Consider the following 27,280-nt stretch of genomic DNA (forward strand, 5'->3'; position numbering starts at 1 on the left):
CTGCAAAGTCATGGTGAATAGTTCACTTGGTATCTTCAATATAGGAATGTTTAAAGCACTGCTGAGACACAGTGATTAGTAAAATCCACCCTTAAAATCCACATGCCTATTTCCATTACAGATGGAAAATATAGGTACCTAAAGGTACAGGTAGAACATGCATTTTCTGAGAGACAAGGGGCATTGCTAATTTGCTAACTGCAAAGGGAACTGGCACTTCCTATTTGGTATTCTCCTAATCTTCAGAGTGTTTTATTTGCCATGAAATACATTATGACTGTTGAGATCCAGACATGGTCCACTGTCAATAAGCTATCCCAGCACCTAACACCTAATAACAGTAAAATTACAAAGATCATATTCATTAAATCAAACAGATCTTCCTGGCATTCAAAGCAGGATCATAATAAACATGCTCTCTTTTTAATTATATATTAATTTGGAACAATTTTAAAAAGCTCCTACTGCATTTAGGTCCCTGTATACCCAGAAATCTGCATTACCTGGAAGCATATAATGGCACAGAATTAAAGCAGATTATGCACACACTGAATGCTCCACAGTCTAAAACATGCCCTGCTGTACCTTGCTCATCAACAGTTAAAGGAACTCAGCAGCATCACTGACAAGATACTGCAAACAGAGCCTAAGCAACCTCATGCTTGCATTAACTTTTATTTCAAAAATTTTAGCTGGTGATTTCTTGTATCTTCCATATTCCTAATTAATGTAAGAGATAAAACATATCCGAGACACATTATTAGCTCTAGGCATGAAACAGTTAACAGCAGTGCACATGCCAAGGTTTTAATAAGGCTTAACAATAAAAAGCTTCAATCCTCCACTTTCACTAGATTTTGTTGTTGTGGTTTTCCCTTGCTTAGGGCAATCCATCTGTTAATGTTGACTTGCAATACAGCTAGCTCACACATGTCTGCAGAGCCTAGAACAGCGAACCTGAGCAGGAGCAAGCTCAGATGAATACTGCAGAGAGGGCCGGGCTCGTTTGGGCACAGATTAATTGTGCGCACACGCGCACGCATGAACCAGCGCGCTCCCCTCAGCTCCATCTTTTAGGAAACACTCTCAAAATGCAAATTATAGGGGGGGCAAGCCGAGCGCTTCAGTTTGCAATAACACATTTAATTATTTATCCTCTGGTTAGGTTTTGACAGCTATTTTAGATGCTATAATTTTTTTTTAATTTACTGCTGATTTTTCTTAAGCCAGTCTGGAAAAGAAAAAATAGAATAAAGCCACTATGACAGCAGTGATAAAGCTTAGTAAATATTCATTGTTAAAAATGGCTCTGCACTGTGACCAGTGCTGGTATTCTCCCTGGGCCAAACTGGCTGTGTTTTCAATAAAAGCAGAGAAGTATCCTTTCCCTTGAGCCCTGTTAGGCTGAGACTGCAGTTGGAACTGTCATCCTCACACAAAAGCAAAGGGGCTGGGTTTTACAAACGCAAAGCCTAATTGGGAGATCTTCATGGCTGTACCCTTGACATTTATTAAAGCCTCATCAACAAAACAGGAAATAACCATACTAATTAGCAGACCCATATACAAACTCCTGTTTGTTGGGGTAAAAGCAGACTCACTTCCTATTGTAAAGGAAACGTCCTCTCAGACCCCCAAATCCCGTTATGAACAAATTTTTAAAATTATCTTTCTCAATAAAGCAAACTTTCGTATCTTATATAACTTTTCAAAGTATGTTTTACAGCATCTCGGGTAACTCTTAGTGTTTAACTGTTTCCAAGAAGTGGAGAAGGAAAAGCTCACTGCATACTTCTGATATAACATAAAATATGATACCAAATTCTTTGTATTTACAATTTTCTAAATGCTGCAGTATGGAAGAGATGGTAATAAGGTACAGAGGTGCCACTACATTGGAAGCAGAATGACCATTAAAAGCAATTGCTCTCTCCTGTTCATTGTTTATCTATGTTTGGCGAGGGTATTACAGTACACCAATATAACAACTTAATCAGTATCTGCTCCTTACTTTAAATGTGTATCAAATTGCCTAAACTCCACATTAGCACTAGCCTTATACCGATACAGCCACTGGTGAAGATAATTTTAGAGATCCAGGTGAAGAGTTTCATTTGCAGGATAAAGACTACCAGAAAAAGGAATCAATCTGACAACAGCACACTGAATTTCACTTCTTTTAAACAGCAGATTCAGAACTAGATCAAACATAGTCTCTCATACACACGCAATTTGAATACAAATATATATTCTTATTTGTACGTAAACTTCTAAATCACCACTTATCAATAAAGAATTTATGTTATCTTATTCAAACACTAAGATCAAAAATAAAAACAAGAGTAGCAACAGCAGACTTATTTTTCAGAAGTCCTTTGGTTTGTTTGCTTTTGGGGAGGAGGAAAAAGACAATTCAATGAGTGAGAGATGAAGGAGTTCTTGGAAGGCAATCCCCATGTGCGCCTTCCTGCCCACTGGGTTCACACGATGTTTGGGACAAGAGGTGGGGAGAAGACACCTTTGGTTTGGAGCAGGGCAAAACTGTGAGGCTCTCAGTTCCCAGCTTGGTTGGTAAATTCACCCCACACACACGTGTGTGTCCGTGTGCATACACATCCATTAACACACGTGTGTCTGGATGCATGGAAACAAAGGCAGGCACACGTCTGCATCCTGCCTTGTCTGCAAAGCTAAAGGACAACTGGACAACAAACAGCAATGACTGCAGGATTTAGCACTGTACAGCTGGACAAACACAAAAACACAGAAAAGTGAAATTGTTCTGTCTGAACACATGCCTTCAAAAGAAATCCTTAATTGTACCAAGGTAAATTATACTCCTTTGTATTCCAAGACTCCTGTACATAACAATAGGCAGCACTACCATATCAGTGAAGCAGAAAGTCTTTGTATTATTTATAACCCTACTAAAAAATAATGACTTAATACTAATGTACAATTTCACCATCATTTAGCAATCATCTGTATCAGTTCTATGCTGTATTTCAGAAACTTTGTATTTACTACTGATAAAAACTAATTCAAAATCAAATTGATTAAATAGACAACCCAGATTTTTATTATTGCAGCACCTAGAGCAAAAAATAAATACTGCTAGGTCAGTTGGACTGAATTTATATACTTAATTATCATATTAGGAAGATACAGGCATTAAAAATCCACATATATTAAAAACATACAATAACAATATAATGTAAAAAGAAATACCTATACATTAAAATATGTACATATGCAGGTAAATATTTGTGGGACAAAAAGTGTTAGAAAAACTACTTTGTTTATATTTTTGAAACAAAACAGTCAAAATGAATCTGAAAACATTAAAACACTTGCCAAAGTTGAGACACTACACCTGTTACTTCAAATCTAGACTAAAAAGCATTAGAGAACAAAAGCTAAGACTCTGGCACTGCATGAACCAGCTGACTTATTAACAAAATAATAAATCACAACTATCTGAGCAAGGTTAAAGGCCATATGACTGCCAAAACAATTTATTAGAAAGACAAAATTAACATGCCTTAAAATAAATGAGATAGCTTAATACATATCTATGAATAGACCAGAATGTATTTTTGTGAGAAGCGTTTCTCAAAAACAGTATTTAAGAATTAAATCTCAGATCCATACTTACAGACCTCCTGTTCTTTCCCCTCTCAACAGGGATGAAACACAAATAGCATTTTTTTTTTCTCCCCACAAGCAGTGTAGCAGTATTTCTATAAACATAGCCTTTTAATCACACTATGCAAACACAGGAAAACCATCTTGGAAACAGATTCACAAACACACTACAGAGTAAGCAGGAAAAATTTTTCCCTCTATGTATATGAATGCAAACAGAAGTTTCAGGTGTGTTACCTGTGCCAGTCTTCGTTTTTCTGAGCTTGTTCTTTTGTCATAATGCGATGTGTAGACAGGAACAGTCTGTACTGCACCAGCACTACACGTTCCACACTCTTCCTCACTCTCCTATGCAACAAAACAGATTTAAATTCCTTTATTTATAATCATTATCTGCAAACATACCCTCCATATTATGCATGCAGAATGCATTCAAAATTATCTTGCCACAATCTATTACTGTCATGAAAATACCATCTGTAGTAAGAAAATCAAATTTAACTTTTCAAAACGCCAGATTACCAACATGGTCATTTAAAAGTTGAATTGTTCAAATGTTTTTGAAATTTTTCTTAAAATAGCATAATAGGTATCCAAAAAAATGGTTCCTTCTCTGTACAGAAAAATCTTACATGGAAGCAAAATTCCAAATGGGAAAAGCAGCTGCAAAATGCTTAAACCATCTACTCTGAGTTTGTGATGTTGCTTTTGCAAAATGGAACTATTCATTCATCTTGCGACACTGCTATTGTTCACTTATCTTATGGAACAAAAACTGGACAACTGCACCTCCTGAAATACAGTGTACTGCAAGACTCTCCCTTCTCAAATTCTCAGCTTGAAGCAAAGGCTTTGATTGTGATATCAAAGCAATCAACTTTATGAAAACATACATCCTCTTAATGTATCTTTGAAGACCTCTGTTGTTCTATGATAAAATATGCAAACAATAAAGAGATTATTCAGTGGATGCATAGAATGACAGATAGTTGCCAGAGGGCTCGTTATGAAAAATGTATTGTTGAACAAAGGGCTAAGCATATTTCAAAAGTCATTAAAAACACAAATCTCATGTGATTTGTAAAGGATAAGCTTCAAACTGATACAGGCAGCAGTGGAAGAAAGTAAATAAAGTGTACTACATACCTTGTGTTTTAACTTACTCTTCACTTCTTTTATTCCTTGCCTCGCCTGGTTTTTTGCCTGGAGAAATAAAAGGACTTAAATTGCTCTGCAAGACACTGGCTGTAGTCACAGAACATGCCCTATGATGCCACACTTATTTTGCCTTTTTTTAAAACACCTGCTGATGTAGAAAAGGGCAATAATCTTTATCACAAATTTCAAACACGCAATGCCACTGTATTTTTTATGTTCATGCTTTCTCTGCAAATTTAAGGATTTCCTTTTCAGTACATCCATGCCAGTGCTGTGAAAACACACATTCTCAAAATTTCTGCAATATCACTAGAGACAGGCTAAGAATGGTCATGTACATAACTCCTTTATTTGAAATGCTCCTTTCGATCTGAAAGGGTGTTTTAGCAATAAAGCACGTTGAAAAATGTTAAGATTTTTAAGATGACTGCTACAGCGTTCCAGTCTGGCAACTTGCAGGGCAACATCAACCTTAAGAGAAATGAAGTGATTTCATATGCAGATGGAGATTTTGCCCAGTGTTGCTGAACAGCACAGTGCTGCTATTTAGGGGAGAATTCTGTATGCATTAAAATAGACAGACAAGAATCATTGTTGCATAGAAAACAGCCAAGAATATTCTTCAATACAGAAGGAATTATCAATATGGAATACCATGTTGTTAGGCTAAAAAAATGACACAGAGGGAGTGAGAGAGAAGGGGGGAGAAGGAAACAAAATAAAATATGAGAGTATAACATCCAAAACCCTAACAGAAAAAAAGTTGTCTTTCCTACAAAAACACGAAAAAAACTACAAAAGTTTTCAAGGCTGTATTGAAAATAGGAGTTATAAAATCCAAGAGCATAAATATCTAAAAGCCATCTATTTTTTCTGTGGTTTTTTGTACACGGAAATTCAGGAAAAAATTTCTTGAATCAAGAGGTCATAGAGTCTTTTTGATCCTTAAATCATACATCCATAAGCTCAGTGAGAGCACGATGGGGTGCCATGTACCAGATGCTAACCTGAAAGCCACTTTAAACTTCCCAGATCCCGCTCATAGCATTTGGATGAATTTTGGAGTGCTTTGTTCTAACTCTGAGGGATGGTACCAATGACATTACTCAAAGCTCCAAATCAGTTATGTGGCAATTAAGAAATGCATATTTCAGCCCTCTGGTAGTAGGCTTCATAAAGGACGACAATGTAAGAAATTAAATGGGGTAGAAACATGGACACCATATACATAAAGATCCTCAGAAGTTTACTGTAGTTTCGTGGCATATACTGAAGTTCACTTTGAAGAACCTTTACTATGAAGGGCATAATTACCAAAATTGAAGGCTGAACCACAGTCTAAGATAGTGCAAATGAAGAAGAATTTGCAGATGAACCATTTTTTAAATTATAAATGAGTCCATGAATATGAAGTATATTTTATTTATTTACCTGTTTCTTTTCATGACTGCTGTATTTTTCAAGTAATGTAAAATTAAAAATTCTGTTTGAAAACTTTACTTAAAGTACTCTAGTACACACTGATTTACTGATTTATTCCAGACTATTTATAATGCATCCAGCTAGTAAAACATTTGGAAAAGCAAAAAGGAAGCCAAAAATATTTTCCTCTGTACTATAAAAGCAACTTTAAAACACTTCTCAGTTCATTTTTTTCTATTGCTGTTTTACCATACTGCATAATACAGTATAATCTCACATGCATCATGGGGTAGGCAGTCTTTGAAAAACAAGATCTTTTAAGATGAGAAGTATAAGCATTAAACCCAGTTAAACATGAGTATTCCACTATCATTTTTTAAAAGGAGCAGATGATTTGCTGCACACATTACTGATGCTTTACCACATCTCAATAGTGCAGCACTTACTGCCAAAGTGAAATTACAGCTGTGCATCAAATACCTAAATGATATTCAAATAAGCTTCTAGTATGTATGAGGACTGAAAGAAAACCAGCACACTGATGCTTTGATAAAGTCTATTTTTATGTACCAACTGTATCTGAAACAACTCTAAATCCTAGTGCTATATGAGAAAACAAATAAAGCTCACTTTCTACAGGCTGAAGAATTTTTTGCAATTTATTTATAAAATGCTTAGGTTTTTCAGCATTCAGAGAGAATGAGAGGTTGTCAGAAATTGCAGGCTTTTAATGTATTATTTATTTGAAATAGATGATCTTACAAATTTATATGCTGTTTTCACAGCCGGAGTGGCTTTGGTCATTGCTGTGTTGATCAGTGCACTGCCTTTCTGAAATACACAAAAAATGTATTTTAGTAACATTTTAACACAAGGCAAACCTTAAGACAACAGCAAGGAAAAATAAACAGTGTGCTGTGAAGAAGTATGAACCCTCCTTTGAAATGGGTAAGAGCAAGCACAGCTGTGTTTCCTCCCCAGCCTGCTGTCTGCAGCTACACAAGGGTTACAGTACGTCATCCCACAGCTGACACATTTATCAAGGCACTCCAACAGAATGATGGATTTTCGGCCTTCTTTCACTGTTACCATTTCAAAATCAATCCAGAAGTTAGGCTATTTTTCATGTGTTCCTATCATATTTATTATGCAACTATAAAAACTTTGACCTGACAGGAAGAACTATCTCATTTAATCAAACAAGAATTCTCTTAATCTAAAATAACGTATTTTATTAATGCTGCAGAATAACAAGGTTATACCAAGGGTTTTCTGCTAGTCAAAGTGAACAAATCCATATTAACAAAATTGCTATTTACTAGAAGGGATAAGCTTCTTATCAAATTGTCACACCTAATTCAGAGTCATGGAATGCAGCATGATACAGAGAGCACTGAAATCTTTGACTATACAGACATAAAAACCTTATGCATTTTGGCATTTGTATTGCATATGGGAATTTTTTTTAATTCTTCAATAAAAAAACTCCAGCAATTTTTGCAAATACTACAGACTTGGTATTTCTTACAGAAGGTACTTACATCTTTCTCACAAATGAACAAACTTTTACCATCACACAGAAGTGAGGAGAATGATTGAGACCTAAAGGACAAGGTGGCCAGTATAATTAGTTAAGCAAGTTTATACCTTCACTGTATGCATCCACTGCTGATAAGATCTTGAATTTCCTGAAAGAGAAACGTCAAATTAACACAATCAAACATACATTCAACATTTTAAATGTTACAACCCTCTTCATTATCAGAATAAAAATTGTACTTAGAGGATTACTTATTCAATTAATTCTTTCCAGATAGACAAGGAATGCGAAGATAAGAGTATGTGTACACTAAGAAAGAAACTCAGGAATCTCTTATTGCTTGTTTTCTGTTTCCTTTATAAAAGTATATGTTTTCACCACGCAGTTTTTTATTCCAATTAAGGTAAAAGAGAAATTAAAACTATGATAAGGCAACACACTTTTAGAAAGTATAAAAAGAGAAACACTAACTCAGAGGAAAGAATAAGGTATTAATTGCATTCAAGCATAATGATCCCTCTGTGCAAACTTGCAAACACAACAATGACATGGCTTCCAGAAGGTACCATACCAAGCTATGAACATGAGAAAAGTCTAAGGGTTATGTCACAATTCTATATTCCTGTGCAGAAAAAAAGCCTTTTAAATTATTAACTACCTAATTTCTTTCAGAAAGAAAAACTTCTAAAGGCAAGAGAGAGCCACTGACTTCTGTAGGACCACCAAGGACTAAAGTGGCCACAAAGGAGCACGTTAAATTCTACTTGATGAAGAAGTCAATACTACCTCCCAAAGGTGCTTCAGCTGAACAACAAAGATGAGGTCCATGATCCTTGAGAAAGTTTTAGAGTACATCAGTCACAGGAATACTGCAGTACTGTGAGCTGCTACTGACCCCATACACAACACTCACTTTGACAAGAACGCTCCAGCCTCAGAGTTTGACCACATTGAAAGGACCATACAGATACAACCTTCCAGACTTTTAACAGCTCACAAAACTCCTCAAGTGTTACAATAATCCAGTAACTAAGGCGTGGCTAGAATTATTCCATTGGCTAATGAAAGCCAAAACACACTCCTAGAACATTTCTGAGAACTAACTGGATCATTGGAAAAGGTATTCCCAGTTTTTAAGATGAGGTGAAGAAACATGAACTCTTCAGGCTCATATCAGGTACTTCAACCCATTCCACTCAATTTTTACAAGCAATTTTGAGACAGCCAGACTCTGAGGAATGATGGCACAAGTGAAAGTTCTCTTACTTAGAGAGGGAAACCCTCATGATCATTTTGATTCCATTAAGAATGGCAAAGAGCAACCTAAAGCAGAAACAACTCATTTTTCACTTCTTTGATCTGGCTCCCTAGAACTGTCAGGGAAGGAAGCACAAAAATTACATGTACAAGGTGAAATCTAACCACTGCTGGGATGTTAAGGATATTGCATGAACCATAAATGTTTTCTTTAACATGGTATTTCGTCACTTCCATTCTTGTCAACAATGTTCATGTATCACCTGTCTCGAGGTGTCCTTAACAGTAACTCTTTCCTCAGCTGAGCTTCCTCTGTCACAACCTGACTTGAACAATTAATAGAAACAATAAATGGGATCACAGCAAATGACCAAGTTTAATGTTCATCTAGTTATGTAGTGACACTTCAGGAATGACAATCAGAGACCAGATAAATTCTCTGGTTACTACAGACAGCCATGCTAACATTGCATGTCCTCAGCTAGAGCTGAACTGCCTGAAACCCTAGCAAAAAAAAATCTGATTCCTAAAACAAATTATCATTACAAGGGAGTTTCAAAAGTTTTCATTTTTTCAGTTTTCCTGCTATCAGCACCAGTGATATTAGACCAATTAAAAAAATGCCTGCTGTAAGTAAAATTAATGTAATTAAAATTAATTAACATATTCTACAAGAAATCTGCGTGCTAAACTAATCCATCACTATATTCTTGTATTGAAAAGCTCTTGAGAACTAATATTTCTATAGAAAAATGTAAGAGAAAATAAAATTTCAATTATAAAGTGCAAACTGTAATGACGATGTCTCACAAATTTATTTTCAGATGCAGATACACAAATAAGTTTTGATCACTTTTTTAAAAGAAAAATAATTTTAAAATATTTATTCTTCAATTTTCTTTTCTGGTTTAGCTAAACTTCCATATGTGGACAAATGCAGCAAATTTAAAAAGAGATTACTTAAAGAAACACTTTCTATTTGAATTTGATTTGGTAGTTTTTAAATTATACTGTCTACACTAAGAATGTTTTCACCTGTCCTTTTAACAGCTTGGAGTTAACAGTAACTTTCTGTGACTTTTCTGAAATCTGGGTTTCACCTGTTTTTTTTCAAACCCTGGGTTTCTTGCTGAAGCTGATGGGAGTTAAGTCCGCAAAGAGATCATAGTTCTACCCCATTAGCGTCACAAAATGTCACCTTCAATTGCACACATATTGTTAGCCCTGCACTTCATAACAATAATGAGACAGCAGTTATGTAAATACTGAGTATGTGCCCTAAGCAATTTGTCCACAGCCTGGCACTATCAGCTTGTCTGACTTGAAAAGCACACAGGCAGTGCAAGGCAGCCCAGCACTGCCAGCAGAGCTGAGCGTCCCTCCTGAGCAGAGCCAGGTGAGACACAGTTCACAGCCTGCCAGAGCACAGCCAAGAAACAAGCTTTATCTAACTTCTACTGCAGTTTTATTGCAGCCTCCTGACCCCTAACTGCAGTCAGCAAACGAGCTCTGAATACTGACATCACCTATCTGAATAATGGATGCTCAAAGTCTCAAATCTGCTTACAGAGCGGCGTAACTTACCCTAAAAAGACAGAGAAGAAGTAAATCTCTGTAAAACTAATCACAATTTGATCAAAAAACAAACCACCAAATTATGTACTAGATCTAGAACAAGACACAGGAGGCAGAAGAAGGCAATGAAAATCTTGCACAAAAGAAGTTATGCACATTGAGTATACAGAAGTTTTTTTTTACGGGGTGCAGATGGCTCTGCAGCACTTGATAGTTTCTCTGTGGCCAAATCCTCTCCTCAATGTGTCCTATTCAAGGACAGTCTTGCAAAGGAAATCCATCCAAAGCTGCCATCTGCACCTCCACCTTGAGTGGAGTTGCTCAAATCACATAACGTACATCTACTGAGGAAGCTTCTACACAACTTTCAAGATTGACCACAAAATAGCATTTGTACAGTCACGCATATATTGATCCCATCTTTTGATACCATCTCTTACACCTGGGCTGGTTTTGGCTGCAACGGAATGAGCAGCTGTGTGGTGCTGGGTTTAAAACATGACAATAGCTAAAATACCAATACACCTGTCCTAAATGTTTAACAGGAAACCATTCCATAATCCTGTAAATCAGCACTGGATTCAGGATGCCCTCCATCTTCCAAATGGGTTAGCTGATGTGAAAAGTGTTCTAAAAATTGTCAGTGAATACAAATGAGGCAAACAACATGAGCAATAATATTTTTGTTTACAAAGATGATAAATTTCCATGTCCCTTCCCAGATCATATACAAAAGTTTAAAAAAACTTCCGCTTTTTTCAGAGTAACACACACATTGGAGAAAGCATATTTCTCTTAACATTCAGGACATCACCATGATTTCTACACTGCAAGAATAAGCAGATGTGAAAAGAAAATGAAATGGAAAACACAATTATCTAGAAGTTAAGCAGCACAAATGCCAAAATGATTTTGAAAATACAGTTTACACAGAATGCATCATACAGATAAATATGCAGTTAAAAATGTAAACACCATAGTGATATCTCATCCTATACTGATGTATAAGTATTACTTTACAGGATTAACCACACATAATTAATATCACATATTTAATACACTGGTTTAACTAGATACATAATAGTGTGTATCCCAGCAGTGATTTGTTAAAGGCTAAAACCTTTCCAAGAATGAAGGGATACAATAGAACAGTAACAAGATCAATGATGTCCAAAACTTACAAAACATCATGAGGACATCATGTCAAACAGTTCCCAAAGAAGTGTCAATGAGTACACCCAAATTAATTCTGTACCTCCACAAAAGCCTCCTGCTGTGATTTCTTCTTCAAAAACATCAGAGAATCCTCTTCCTGCATTTAATTTTGACAGCCGACTATCAATAAACTGGAGGTGAAAACAAAAAGGGTCACACACACTTTGTTGTCTCTTCTATTGCTTTACAGTGTTAGAGTTTTCAAGACCATATATGTCTTAAGGATAATACACTGCTCTCAGATGGACTTTTTATCTTTACATAAGAGCAGGTGTAACTATGAGCAGCAGGAATATAGAGTATAGATCAAGAAAATTATTTCTATTTTCTGTATTTTTCTAATGGCAAGAAAATAATTGATTTTCTTACTTAATAGTAACTCTGGATTTGTTATCATAACCATATAAAGGTCACCAAGCCATTCCCTGATGTCTTGCTGTGAAATCATGGGTCTTTTTAAGCACTAACCCTTATTTAGGTGCATCTACAGATGCATATTGCAACAGCTATCCTTACGTAGAGGTTACAGCTGCAAGACCACATAAATTTGCAGCTACAAATAAGTGTACATACATAGATGAAATGATCCAAATGTGTCAGAAAAAGTCGAAATTAGAAAATTAATGATTAAACCATCCAGAAGTGATGAATACATTCATTTCAAGGATTATCAAGCTTCAAAGAAGTAGAACAAGCACATTGCTATAGATTTAAATTGTTTCAAAAAGCAAGCCCTCCCTTTTTGTTTTGGAAAGGCTTACTCAAGTCTGACAGATAAAGTGAGAAAGTAATTTTCCAATTACATACTACATCTTCTAGCAAGAATTATGAGTTATTCACTGGTACTAAACAGTACATAGGAATGAACCAGAATTAATTATTTGGCTGTATCATTTTTTATGACTGATTATCCAAACAGTGTCAGTGACAATCTGATGCTTGCCAATGAACAGACTAGTGACATGAAAAAACAACTTTCTCAGAGTACAAAAATTCCAGAAGCAAGAATAAGGTAAGCATGAAGATATTTCTCTCTTCCTTGTCTAAATTCCTTCTTATTTTTTCATTTTACTCCAAGCTGGCCTTTTTCCAAATAGGCTGGTTCATGGTCAGACCACTGTGGGATCACTGGATTATTTCACAGTAAGAAAAAGAGATAAGAGCACCTTTAGCTACTGCTGTGAAAAAAAAAAAAAACAAAACCAACAACCTCCACTCCCATCCCTTCCTTTGAACTGTACCACATTATCTCTTTGGGGAAAGTTATGAATTCATTCCATACTATAAACTAGCGTAAGATTTATGGACATACTCATCATCTGGTAAAATCCTATCAACAGAAGGCTGAGACACTGAATATGAGAGGGTCACACCAATTGAGTATTTAACGTAAATACTGACAAAGAGAACTGTTAGCAAATAGATACTGGAGACATCATTTAAAAGAAATGATAAGTGTTTGTAGTGGTGGTAGTAGTAGTTGTTACTTTTGAGTAATTTACTGTTAATGGTTGCACTTAAACTGCTACATGAAAAGAATAGCATGTGGAATTACACATAAAATTTATGGGTTTTCTCTTTGCATTTTTCAAACCCCACACCCTTCAAACCCACAGAATGAAAAATCCGGGCCTGCTCTTCCAAGAAATGTATTCACTTTGAGATCCAAAGTGCCCTTGGGCAACTACCTCTTTCAATGAAAAACCAGCAATTCCAGTGTTACCTTTGGATTTTAAGGTGACTAAAGACATTATCCTCAACTGATTTGGAATTCTAAAACCAAAATAGAGACTACATATATTTAGAATATCCAAGTAATTTTATCAATTTTTAAAACTAAGGTTTTTTAGAAGCAAAGAAAACATCATAAATGTGATTTCCACAAAATAACAGCTCATATCTCACAAGAAGAGAGGTCAGCTCATAAAGATGGTAAACAAAATTTGAATTACTAACAATTTTCAAAGGCTTCTGATTTCTGCATTCATTAATTATTTTTCTAAGTAACACTTTCTAACACATTAGGAAAAAAATCCCAATAAACATTGCAGAGTACCTTGCTGATACAAATACACTATTTAAGGAGATAGTCTGGCATTAGGCTTCAGGCTAGTTCTAAGAATGAATTCATATTTTCCCTGGAGGCTCACGAGAACTATTTAACACATTAGATGTAATTATTAATTACTTATGTTTGCAGCTTGATACAAAGGTTAGTTATGTTCCATGATACCCAAATTAAAGGGATAAAGGAGGGATTTCATAGAACAGCACAAATAAAGCTCACTTGTCAATTATGGCAAAATGGGTGTATTTAAAGTACCAATTTTCTGTTTGGTCTAGGTTTCAGGCTGCCCCTAAGAATTTTTTTTTCTATTTAAAAGACTTTCAGAGCAGAATAAAATACAGTTTGGTCTCTTTGAATACAAACAACTTTCAAAACAGCTCATTTGTCAGTAGGAAAAACTGGAGAAGATGCAGCTGGGCTGAGGATTAACTGAATAAGTAGGAGTAACCTTTGCAACAAGAACCAGAGGAATAAAAAACCTACCATTACTACTATTAAACCACACACATCATCAGAATTGTTACTATTTCCTAATCCTCTATTATTTCCTTCAATTGAAATAAAATTAAAACAAGCTATAAACAAATTGTAAACTGATTCTGTTTAATTGAGCACATTAAAGTGTAATGCGTAAGTAGAGAGCCAGCCCATTCATGGCAGCTGAGGGTTTTGTTTCAGTACTGCCAGTGTGACAACAGTTTAGAAATGGCTGTAAGCAGCTTTTTATTAAGAAAATTTCACGTGCATCTTATTGCACAGAGATATCCAAAATGTAAACTACACTTCAGTCAGTTACTTCTTCCCATTTCAATCTAATCAACCAGACTTCAAAAGGTTTCAGATTTCTTATTGCTTATTTTATATAACCACAGTAAAACTGAAGGAGCCCAATTTTGTGATCGTATTTACACAGGACTGCTATAAAACACCATCCTCACACAAATCTTTATGATAGACTCTAACCTCTGATTAACACCAAATGCTCCTAAAAAATTAGAAGATTCTACATATAATAGATTTCCCTAATCTATCATGGTTGGATATCTTCAAAGAAGTCCCACTGATTATTTAAACATGAATTGTTGTGTATCAATCATTCCGGGAATTTGCAACAAATATATATTTTCATGAATCTTCTGATTTCATTCATATTTTTCCTGATATTCATAGAAGTCTAGGGACAAATTTAACACCCTTTTCATGCAATGGGGTCAACTGATGAAAAGAGAGAAGAGTTACAGAATAAAATGAAAGAAGAAAATCCATTTCAAGGACTGTAATCAAAGTATAACTGAGCTGTGCCCAGTTATTCAACAATTTGTCCTCTATTAATTCAAATTCTGCATTAAGAGATCAGCTAGAATACTGTTCAGGCCACCCCTGTAGCCCAGGTTTGTGACATTCTCTGTGTGCATACTTCAAAAAGCCTAGCAAACAAAACTGAAGTTGCAAGCTGAATTCAGTTTTTAAGACCAGTGAATTCCAATTTAAGTTAAGCACTCTGCTGTTCAGGCTCTTTGGGCATCAGCCAAGAGAGCTGAAAATGAAGTTCAACCATCAAGCTGGGAGATCCCTGATTTTTCTTGTTTAGTGGGGCTGCTGACTGGCTCTGAAGAGATGCTGCACTGCCTCTGCACCCTGGGGTTATTTTTTTGCTCAGTTTCACCACCACTCCTCTGAACTATAACTGCAGATATAAAAATACAACAAATATGGGATGACTGTACCCAAAGTACTGGTATTTAGATTTCATTCCAGACTTTTGTAGGCTGACAGAAAGGAAAATTTATTTTAACACAGATATGTTTAATCAGAAAATCCTTAAAAATGGGCCATTTACCCTCTAATACCTGTTTAAACAGTTGAAGATTAACAGCTGTTTCCAGGAACTGCTTAGTTGTACTGGAACGATGCTTCACAAAACTACTCTCACAGAAAGTAATAGGCTCTCCCTAAAAAAATGAAACAGGAAAAGTTAGGATGGTGAACATACATATATACTGTGATTTAGTCCAAAAATATTACCAAATTAATTTTACATTTATTCTACCAAGACATGAGAAGATTGCTATATTGCTGATTTAACAGGAAATGATTGAAATACAAATCTATTTTATTTTTACACAAAACAAAGGCTACAAACTAAAACATGGTTATGAAAAAGGTTTAAACATTAACACTTAAACAATGAAACATATTTTCCCAAATGGGAAAAGTGCAGAACCCTTGGATGATGAAAGAAGATAAACAAGTATTCATTGAAGTCAGAGCTTGTTGCAAAAAACTGTTATTGAAAACAACACTCGTTGAAAGAAAGAGATGTTAATGAAAAGCTTTACAAACAATCAAATTCTTTCCTCTGTTATTCCCCAATTTCATTTAAAATTTGGTCTCTCCAGTGTGCATAGACCATTGGATGTTCCTGAGGAGCACTTCTCCAATTTTGTTACTCTTGTCCATACTTTGTGATAAATACTTGAAGCTGTTTGGCATAACTGCACAAGGAATTACGAAGTTTGTGTGGCAATGAAGGCACCCAATCAGATTTCACTGTAAAGCTGAAAGGCCTCTAACCCGAGTTTACAAAACCAAAATGATTACCAGGTTAGCAACAATTGCCAAAGGTCTCAAAGACACAAATGCCACAACATGCCTCACCCAAATCTACCATTTGAAGTTTTACTCCCCAGAAGCTACATCTCCACTGCAGTCCCACAACAGAATAAAGGTTACCTCAGCCACTCAAATGAAGAAAGATGAAAGGCAGCTGCTACACTGATGATCACAACAGCTCCAGCCACTTTAAAGACACATTTATTAATGGCCATGATCACCTAGTTTGTGCCCCTAGCCCTGTTTAACTCCAATGGCACATGGCACTTCTGCACTCCCAGCACTGCTTCCAGAGTGTCACCAAGCACTTCTCCAGGAGATTTAGCTGAGTTTGCTGGAGCAGCTGTAAATTATTTTCAAGTGTACCTTGTACCTTGTTTTTATATGGCTCAAGTGTGACCTAAGGGAATGTTGCAGTAAAACCACTGTGATGTCATTTTAACATCTTTTCTTATACTATCAAAAACTTCCCTCTTTCCAAGTCTTTCTTTTCTTCCCAACTCAGCGAAGTATTTAAGTACAACAACAAGTCTTGTATCCTTACTTCTTTATGGAAGCCCTGATTTTAGAAAAGTTCTCTCACTGGAGGAACTAGAGCCTTAGATTTTCACAATCCTTGCTCTGTCCCAGGGTAGCTGAGTGCACTGAAACACAAACCCAGCTCAGTACAATACACAGCACTGTGTCCATCAAATCTCCAGAAGCACTCAAGTTATTCCCCCTACTCATCCCAAAATAACTGGTGAACATTGTACACATGCAGGACATGCTGGATCTGCCAAACAGCCTGAAATATTCATGGTGCTTTACATGGCACTGCCTTCCTGACCCACTTTGCATTAGCTATTCTTCAGCTCCTAAAGACTCTTGTCTTAAGTAGATGACCCCAAGCTACTTAGCAAATCAAAGTGCATCAAAACAAATGGGACAGTCTCCAGTGAGACATGGTGGTATAAGACACAGTGCTCCTGAGGGCAGACTCTCTTCTCAGTTCTCTTGCTCTTCCAAGAAATTTCAAGGCAGCAAATTAAAAGAACTCTCTATTTATACATATATATGTACACACACATCATATTTATTATTTGTTGTTGTTGTTATACAAAGAAAGCACTTCTGGAAATACAATGGCATTGTAGGATTGCAGGTCTGACTAGATGATGGCTCATGGCATACATCAGATTTCGGAATAAAGAGAGAAAATATTTTCAAAATAAACTATTTAATAAAATGAAAACTAAGCTATGCTTCCCTGTGCCAGTCTCCCAGTTCTCTTGGGACAGATGAAAAAGGAGAGGTTATCTCCCTACAGGAGAGAAAACAGGCATGCTTGCTCTGCCCTTTCACACCAGCCAGGGAAGAGAGAGCAGCCAGCCACTTCTCCTGATGGCACTTCTCATGGTGGAGCCTTCTAAGAGAACACCAGGAAATGATAATTCAACACTCCTTTTTAGTGCATGGCTGTAATATTTTCCCAAATACTTTCCTTTAATCACTGGATGTTTCAGATACCTAGTAAGAATGCATGCACTGGTGCATCTGTTCCCTAATCAGTACAGTTCAGACACAGAATAACCAAAGCTATTTCTTTGCTGAAAATTCATTTAATTCTATAAGGAGTTCACATCCAAAGATAATACATATTATTTCAACCTGCTGACTGTGAGACTGATTTAAAAATTTGAGTAGGTTTAAAGCTCCTACCTGTTCAGCACATGAAAATGAGAAAATCTGTTGAAACCTGCAGAAATTCCACATGGAAGCTTTCTCAGGGTATCTGTGGTAACTTTAATAGAAGTGCATTAAATAACACAATTAACTCCTAGCTCTTTTATTTGCTCAAGGTTCTCACCAACAAAATTGTTTTCAAAATCTTCAAGATTGTTACTGCAAACACAAACCTTTTGAAATGTTATTTAACAAGTGAATTATTGAATCACTATAAACAAAACTAGCTCTCAATGTTTTCATACATAAAGCTTGTACCATTCCTGTTTCAGCAAATACAGCTGACTACCTTTAGAAAGAGAGTTTTGGAGGAATGCTGCACTGATATTTAACTGCTCAGCCATCAACTGGCCCCTGTTGTATTGATCTACAATGTACTTTCAAAACAAGTTCGATCTAAACCCAGTGGGGACTCTGTACTGAAAAGTAGACAGCTAATACTCACACCAAACAATCTATGCCCAAACATGATATCTGTCCTTCTAACAACAGTTGCTATAGAATTTTCTTCCCCTTTCATAGCTTGCCACACACAGCAGGAATTTCTTAGTCTAAGCTACATTCACATTTTAAGCAAGCTATTTATACAGACCTCACTGGAACATGAAAACTGAGCTAAACCAGTGTGATCATTTTAAAAGGAATGTAAACCCCTAGATTAGAAGGTGTGTTTGTGCTTTCTAAATCTAGTGATATTTAACTTGAACAAGAAGTAAAAATACTTTTTTATTGCAGAAAACATTGCCTCACTCTAGTATGACTCATCCCAACTATTAGTTTATTGCAACAATTAATACAATTTCATTTTGATATTAAAATTCCTCTTCTTAAAAATTTCTGTCATGACATTCAGAGATAAAAGCCAAGGGGTAACTAAGTATGTGCTGTGATTCTTCTCAGGAAGGTAACATTTACAAACAAATTTTTCAAAAATTTGTAGATTTCTTGCAATCAGCCAAAAAACCCAACAAGATTCAGATACACTGATATTTCTTACAGTTAAATTATACCTAAAACCAACTCCTATTAATACAGCATCTATATTCAAAAAAGGATGAATAACAGTCCTTGACACAAAAAAACCCAGTATAGTTTTCAACATGTAAAATAGAATTCTTATGGAAGTCAAATAAATAACAGGTATTACAAAGGGTGGTTCTGGATTTAAACACCAATTATGTTCTGCCATTTCATTACTGTATGCTGCTGTACTTTTTACACCTATCTCTTGGGGGAAAGTCAATGCTCATTTCAAGAGATAAATGTAATTTTGAAACTCAACTATAATCATTTACTATCTCCTCATCCTCAAATAATTTAGGTGCATTCTGAATCTCAATTTTTTTCCAATATAATTTTTTTTGGTATTATTCTGGTTCATTGTACATTGAATACATCTGTTGGACAGGTAATGTCACTGTTTATCAGAACTGGCCCAAAGCATCCACTTAACAACGGATTAAAGAGAGGTCTGAGAGGTTGTGCCATCTTCACCATGAAGGTTATCCTGGCCCCCCCTGAACTCCTACTGCTGAGCATTCCAGAGCAAGCCAGCAGACTTTGCTCTTCATTTAATTTCTGATGAGTGATGTTACAGCCATCACAACTAGCAACAAAGCTGTTCTCAGTTTATTTCTTTTTATTTATTTCTTTCAAGGCCTTTATCCCCAAAAGAGGAGAAATTATTCTCTATCATAGTAAATATTGTTGTATTCAATATTTTTCAACTCCTCCTCTGTTCTCTTATCTACCACTCCCTCTCCAAACACAGACTAGGACAGACAATAGAATTCTTTTAAAGAATTCTTTATGTCATATATTATTTTATTAACTGACCATATTGATTTATGAAAAACATATACTGGTCTTTGCCTTCATTTGCCCATGTACAGGCAGGAAGAACATGTAAAGTAAAATAGCTGGGAAAAACACGTCACGCGTACCCTGATAAAAAAATGACACAAACTTCACAACTGCCCTATTTGTGTCTATGTCCCACCTATGCCTTCAATTCTGAAACATGGAACACGCAGTATAATCCAGCAGAAATCTCCAAAAGCTGGACTACCCAAAGAAATTAGGAGCAACACAAGGTTCAAGGCCAAGTTGTGAGCACCCAAAGCAAACAATGTTTCAAAATAGATTGCAGCCCTCTATGTGAAGGAGACCATATACAAAACCATTATAATTCACCATTCCATTGATAATACTTTTTCTGGATTATTTTTAGGTCATTTACCAAATGACACTGAATAAATTTTTTCAATCATCCCCCATACCATGTGTGAGGTGGATTCCTTCTGGATTAAACTAAAGCAGAGTTCCAGCTAGTCACGGGTATTCAGCATTCAACACCAGACTAGAATCAGAACCCCAGTGAAGGCAGAAATGCACACTGTGTGAATGTCAGGTCCTTAGCACTAGCTCTACAGATCCACTCCCACTACACAATATTTGCTAATGTAAAGTGTAGCATATTAAAAAGTACTCTTAACAGTTCTATCAGTGTGACAGGTTAATTTAGTAATTATTAAATCAGAAAAACCAGTTATTTTTTCTTTTCTTTTACTGGATTAAGTGTTTCATTATAATTTAATATGCACAAAAATACTATAAATTTTCTCTATTACATGTCATATTTCCTGTCTGTATTGGAGTAGTCAGATTTTCCATATGGTCCTTTGGAGGCCCACGAACTCTCTGCAAGACCCCTGAAGATTCCCATTTTGCCTTTCACCAATCATTTTTTTCAATAATTGCTAGACGTTTGTCCAAGACATATTGCTATACTGGGGAGAATCTGTCCTGTGCTGCAAACAAACAGTTGCACAGAATGAGTGTTCAGTGTGATGAACAGCGTTTGGAGTGAAGTGTTGGATGAGTACAGACACTATTAAAGCTGTTCTTTACTCAAAGTGAATATTAATGACAGTTGTTTCATGTTTCAAGTTGAAATCGTACAGGACACACTGTTGCAAGGAAAATAGTTCACTCAGACATGCTTTTCAACTTTCAAGCAATTGATAATTCTCCAAATATATTATTTTTCACCAGGAGGTTTGTGATCCTCAGAACTGTACCCCAAAACACCTCAGTTCTTGATTTCGAAAATATAAGTTAATTTATAGCAAAAATATTTATTATATTTATATTTTTGTATAAAATGTATACCTATTTATATATAATAAATATGTATAAATATTTATTTTATATATATAATATTTGTATTTCAAATATATATGGAAAATATTTTCATTTAAGTATTACCCCTACAAACTTTCTACACAAATAGTACTTGAGTTCCTGAAAGAACGTAAATCAAATCTGTAGCTGTGATTGAAATTACCTCATTAGACCTGGCACCACGGACTCCAAAACAAAGGAAAGTATTTTCTTTGTGATAGCAGTTATCAAGCCTTGAGACTCTTGAGAAATATTCCTAATACAGCCAAATGTGATCTGATTTTTTTTAGCTTTCTAATTCACAAAAGAAAAGGCAAATGCAGAATGAGCTAAATAATCATGTGAAAATCATCTTAATTTCTACTAATCCAGAGCGAACTCAATTTTTTTTTCACAACAAAAACTCTGTGAAATACTGAATTAGTTAAGATTATATGAACACAGCTCAAAATAACAGTTACAAGGGGGTTTTATTTATTTTTAAATATGCTTTGTCTTTGGACAACTTGATATCAATCCAAGATATGCTAGTACTTGCCAGCAGACTTCTCCCTGCTAAGATATTCTGAAATAACTTGTCTTTAAAAAAAATAATCAGGCCACAATGGTTTCATAAATATCTCCTCCTATATGCAATCAATGGAGCCAAAACCAGATAATCTGCAAAAGAAAATAATGCAGAAAGAAAGGCTTCAAAGCTCATTTTGACAAATGTTTGCCAGTTGAAATGATGCACAGTGCACTGTTTCCAATGGAGTGCAAATGCAGATCTCAGATATGCCAACAGCTAAACTGAAATAAAATGGGAATCAGTTAAAAGGAGAACTCATTTCAAAAGAGATGCTAACCAGGTTGCTAAAGAACTTGCACACTCAGTTCCACATCTACCAAAACAAAGGACTGACAGAAGCTTAGTTCTGGTCACACTAGAGCTAAGGACATCAAGCAGACTGACATCCTTCTGTTTGCACATATCCTAAGTGTCCAAAAGACACTTTTTGACTTAACAGCTCTTACAGCAAGCTGCCATGAGTTGGCATGGACTAATGTCCTCACCTTTAGCTTAAGGAGAGAATTGCACTCAGGTGATGGCACTATGGAATAAAGGATAACTATCTGTTTTGTTGAAACTATTTGTTTTATTGAAACAAGCAGTGTGTTGAAACCCAGTGATTTCTAGAACAGGTGCAGCCCTTTCTGTAAGAAATGGGAACAGGACTTCCATATTGTGAGAGAGCTGCTGAACACCAACATGTGAACTAAAGCTGTACAGGACTGCACATCTGCAGGGTTACCTGCCCTCTCACAGCAGTGGCTCTCAGTGGCACAGCTCTGCAGCTGCTCTGCAAAATGCCTATGGCACAAAAACTACCTGGAAGAGAACCACTCAGGGAGAAGGAACACCCAAGGGCCAAACTGTATTTTCTCTCCAGTAAAGCCCTTTTCCGGAATTAATAGCTATCCTATCCTTTCCATCAAGGAATACCATAGCTCCTCAGAGCACTCTTCTCACCCCAAACAAATATCCACCCATGTTCCACATACCTACTAGCTTTACGAACTTGACTCTTCAAGTGAGGATGATTTTCTCCTGACAAATCTGAATTTATCTGAATCCAACAGACAACCAAACATCTGATCCTTGGAAGCTGATTTACCCAATGTCATCTCAGTGCATTTGATCAAACCAACTACCACCAGTAGTTTGCAAGAAAAATAATCTGGATTGACGGATGAAATTAATCTCTACGTTTTTTCTGATAAATTATTTTACCTCCAACTCAACATGTGTCACCCTCATTATTTAGACATTATGAAAGCTCATAAAACATTAATCAAGGTAATAGCAGCAAAATATTAAAAATACAAATTCTGAGGATCTGATGAGATGAAATGGATTCTCACTTCTCCTGTCTTCCAAGTGTAATCAAAATTAATGCATAATAGGAGACACGCATGTTTGACTCATATCTGGCTTCTGCTAGCAAAGAAGATTGTCCCCTTCAATACAGCAAAACCTCCCGAAAAATGGAGTCTGAAAGGCACAGCCCTTTCAGTTCTTCACCATGTTAAACCATGTGAGGTATGCATCAGCAACTTCGCTAATAAAATCTGATTTTATACTAAACAAAGAATAAAACTGACACAAATAAGAAAACAGCTGACTTTGGATTAGTATTTTTCAGTTCAATTCACTGTCGAGAGATGGTGGCATCTTCCAAATCCTTAGCACAGATTAAGATTTAAAACAGACTATTCCAGATCGGGATAAAACATTTCACATTTTCCTTGAAAGAATGAGACCCTGCTCTTATAAATTCAGGGAAAAAAGCACCAGGGAAGCCATCTTACTGGTTTGTATCTCAGTGCATCTCTGTAGGATCCGAAGAGCGCCGCCTGTGCCCGAAGGAAGGCCTTGGCCACCCCGTCGCCCGTAGCTGTCGACTGCTTTTTCAGTTTATTTTTCAAGGCCGAGACCTGCGTGACAGAGTGGAACAGTTAAATTAACACCTCAGAAATTGGTACAGCGAGGTATGAACCCAATCAGCAGGCAAACCATAGTGTCTATAGGTCAGCCAAAAATTCATCCTCCTCCTTGATAGCTTATCTTTTTAACTGCAAGGAGCACCTGCTGGTCTGTTAATTGAAATGAAGGCAGGGGATGATGGTAGAGTGCTAATGCAGATTGGTTTATGCTCTCTTTTTTTCCCAAGGCCTCTTGACATAAATAAGCTTAATTATTTTACAGTAAAATACACGTGAGCCGCTTCTTTGCAGATTTTTGTTCAAGCAAACGTGTATTTGCTTGCTTGAATGTAGACAGTTGGATCTGTTTTATTCAAGCTATGAAGGTTTATTTATAAGGACTCTTAATGGTCACTTCCTAGTCACTGCCAAGGAATATCTCTTATCTTAGGTCAAATTTCTATTTTATATAATTTCTCATGCAACATGGGAGTACTTGCTACCACAGTCAAATAGTTGAGAAAAGTTTTTTGTAAATTCAGTGTTATACTGCCTCCAGAATTGTCCTTGAAGATAAATGTGAAAGGGAAGAAAAAGAACCCCAGTAATTAGGAAGTGCCTGCAGTTTAGAAAAAAAGAACACCATTCTGATTATAGTGCTTGACTTTTTAAAGGAGGTTTGTCTTTTTTACTTGGCAAATAACAACCACTGGTTAGACACAATCAGAGAAAAAGAAAGGAGGAAGTTTTAATTTAAGTAACTGTTACTTCAATGTATTTTGGAGGAAAATAATTTAATTCCGGAATTATTACAAGATATGTGGAATTATGCCCAGATATAGTCTATACTCTTCTAATTTCCATCATGAGGGATGCCTGGAAAATAAGTCAACTCTACTTACATAGAATACAAATTTCTACATCCCTTTGTATTGCAATGCACCCAACAGAGTATTATTTAAGTCCCTAAATGAAGTAACATTCTGAGTTACTGTTTGAAAGGAATATTAGAAATACAAACTTATCACCAAAACAGCTTTCATTCTTTTGGAAATATATGCAAGAATGAGTATCTTTTTGTTTCTTTATGCAAGCAGTTCTGACTGCTCTTGTAGATGATGATTGTAATTGAAGTGTCAACCTAATTAACAACTAAACTTTGAATAATGCTAATGAGAACTGAACATGGCATCAGAGAAAAGACCAGCTCTACAGGTGATAAACCTTCACAGTAGTGACATTTCCCAGTGTAAAGTCACAGTTACTGTGATCTGATCAAAGAGAGAGACCCCCATTGGGTCCAATTATAACTATAGTTTGGAAAAAAAATTATTGAGTTATGATGTTCATAATCTATGCAGAAAGGCCTTTACAGTATAGGTCTTTTCCCCATAGCTGTGATCTTTTCAATTTATATCCAAGCTCCACAGATCTAGATAAAAGTTTAGAGCCTGATTCGTTTAGCCCATGGAAAGCACACACCAAGGCTCATTTACGTTCTTGCCTTACATCTCGAAAGGAAAAAAAAAAAGTACAAGTCCAAGTACAAAAACCGGTTAAGAAGTTCAAGGTTGAAAAAATAAATGCCTGTCTTGGTTTTGTGGTTTGGTCTTTTTCTTTTGTTCTGCATTGTACAATTATTTTACAGTTGTAAAAAATACTTTTTGTGGGGAAAATAAATGCATACAAGGAAGAACTGCCCATAAATAGTAGCACAATTTGACTAAAATAAGAGCAATAACATTAATTCAACAAGAACTGTGACTGTTAAAATTTTGTCTCTGTCAAGACAGGCAAAGCATCTTCTAAATATAAGGGAGGGAAAAAGTAGAAAAGTTTTACAATCTTTTAAATTGACATTCTTCTAAATTATACCTTATGATTCTGGGGAAATTATGGCAGATGGTAGGAGAGGTTAAGAGAAGAGAGGGGATGAAGATAATGCAGAGCAGAGGGATTACATGACCAAACGGGGGAACATGAATGAAAAAGGCATTTTCTAATTTTCTCAGTTCAGGCAGACCCTAAGCACCCTATTGTAAATTTGATTAACAGGATGCTTTAGACAAAAAAGGTGTTAAAAAGAACAGCAGAAAACAACCAATCTCCTGCTCTGCTGCCATACTGGTGTGTTATTAGCAATATTAAGACCCTCCAATGGGCTGGCAGTTTGGAGGCAGGAACTCTAGACAGATTCACATCTTTGTGTGCTGTCCTGCAGGGAGTTTGAGCCTCAGAAAGGCAATGCCAGAGTTCAAAGAAAGCTCCTCCAACTCCTGCTTCTCTCAGGAGGTAATGCTTAAAGGCAAGAAGAGCTCCATCAGATTATTGTGCAGAATAGCACGGTGCTATTAAGAAGAAGCCTGCAGAGGTCATGTGAGCCACAGCTGTCTGTGAGCACAGCCCTGATGCTCCTTCTGTCCCTTGCAGGACCCTGGCTGGGGACCCTGGGACCTGCCTTGGCCTCCTCCAAGCTGAGGCCAGTGAACACACAAGCAGAGGACAGTGCTTACTCAGGGCTCAGCCCAGCCACACTTGGGTAGGCTGATGTCCAATTCTCCAGTTGCACATCTGAATCAAAGACAGAGTGATAATGCAGTTCCTACAGGCAGGATAGCAGGCACAGGTAAGAGACAGGGTGCACTGAACTCCTTGGAAGGACCTGGTACACTGCAGGATTGTGATTGCTTACATCCAGGCACCTCAAACCAAGGAAATGTGAGACCCCTTTGGGTGACATCATTAATAGCACTTTAAATTATTTTAAAATCACACAATTCTGACATCAAGCAAAAAAAAATAGCTATCAGCATATGTATCAAAACCTTTTCCTCATTTATATTTCATATTTTAATCCATCTACCTAACTACGATTAAGAATGCAAAACCTTTATTCTTTGTATCTCTCCTTCAGAAACAGCCTCTTACAAAGTTTAAAAATAAAGAACTGCAAGCAACAAACTGCAGGGGTTAGAATGCTGTTAAAATTTATTTCTGAAAGACACCAGTGATCTGATGCAGAAATGGTATTATTAATTTACACTAGAAGCAAACTGTTTTTATCTTCTCCTAGCAACAGCATCTCATAGGAAGGTGACTTCATTGGACTGCTAAACACTGCCAGTGAACAGCAATCAGAACTTTCAGGTTGAAATCAATACAATAGTTTTTCACAGATACAAATGAGACTGATGTGTAATTAAGTGTATCTAAAATGTAGAAATATACTGTGTTGGTCATTGAAACAAAAAGCATAATTTATTTAAATGGTTACCCCTACAACCTTTCTGGGTGTCCTAAAATCTAAATAAATGACAGAAAACATGACTAATATCTCTTCAATTTCCATGTGAACAGAAGAATCACATATAAATTTAAACATATAAATTTCTCAGTTCTGTCTGAGAAATACG

General features: G+C 36.2%; 1 protein-coding gene across 7 annotated transcripts in view; it reads right to left on the bottom strand.

The window, feature by feature from the left end:
- The window catches only part of DENND1B (DENN domain containing 1B), a 151,215-nt gene that overhangs the window by 17,975 nt on the left and 105,960 nt on the right, over positions 1–27,280 (bottom strand). For all 7 annotated transcript variants that reach the window (XM_064427927.1, XM_064427930.1, XM_064427928.1 and 4 more), the window contains 7 exons: positions 23,754–23,879; positions 15,731–15,832; positions 11,853–11,943; positions 7,873–7,913; positions 6,988–7,056; positions 4,792–4,848; positions 3,883–3,993 (listed from right to left, as the gene is read on the bottom strand). In XM_064427927.1, the coding sequence (XP_064283997.1) occupies positions 3,883–3,993; positions 4,792–4,848; positions 6,988–7,056; positions 7,873–7,913; positions 11,853–11,943; positions 15,731–15,832; positions 23,754–23,879 (597 nt within the window). The remainder of the gene's footprint in view (positions 1–3,882; positions 3,994–4,791; positions 4,849–6,987; positions 7,057–7,872; positions 7,914–11,852; positions 11,944–15,730; positions 15,833–23,753; positions 23,880–27,280) is intronic.

The sequence above is a fragment of the Passer domesticus genome, chromosome 7 (genome assembly GCF_036417665.1).
Source record: "Passer domesticus isolate bPasDom1 chromosome 7, bPasDom1.hap1, whole genome shotgun sequence".
Classification (NCBI taxonomy): Eukaryota; Metazoa; Chordata; class Aves; order Passeriformes; family Passeridae; genus Passer; species Passer domesticus.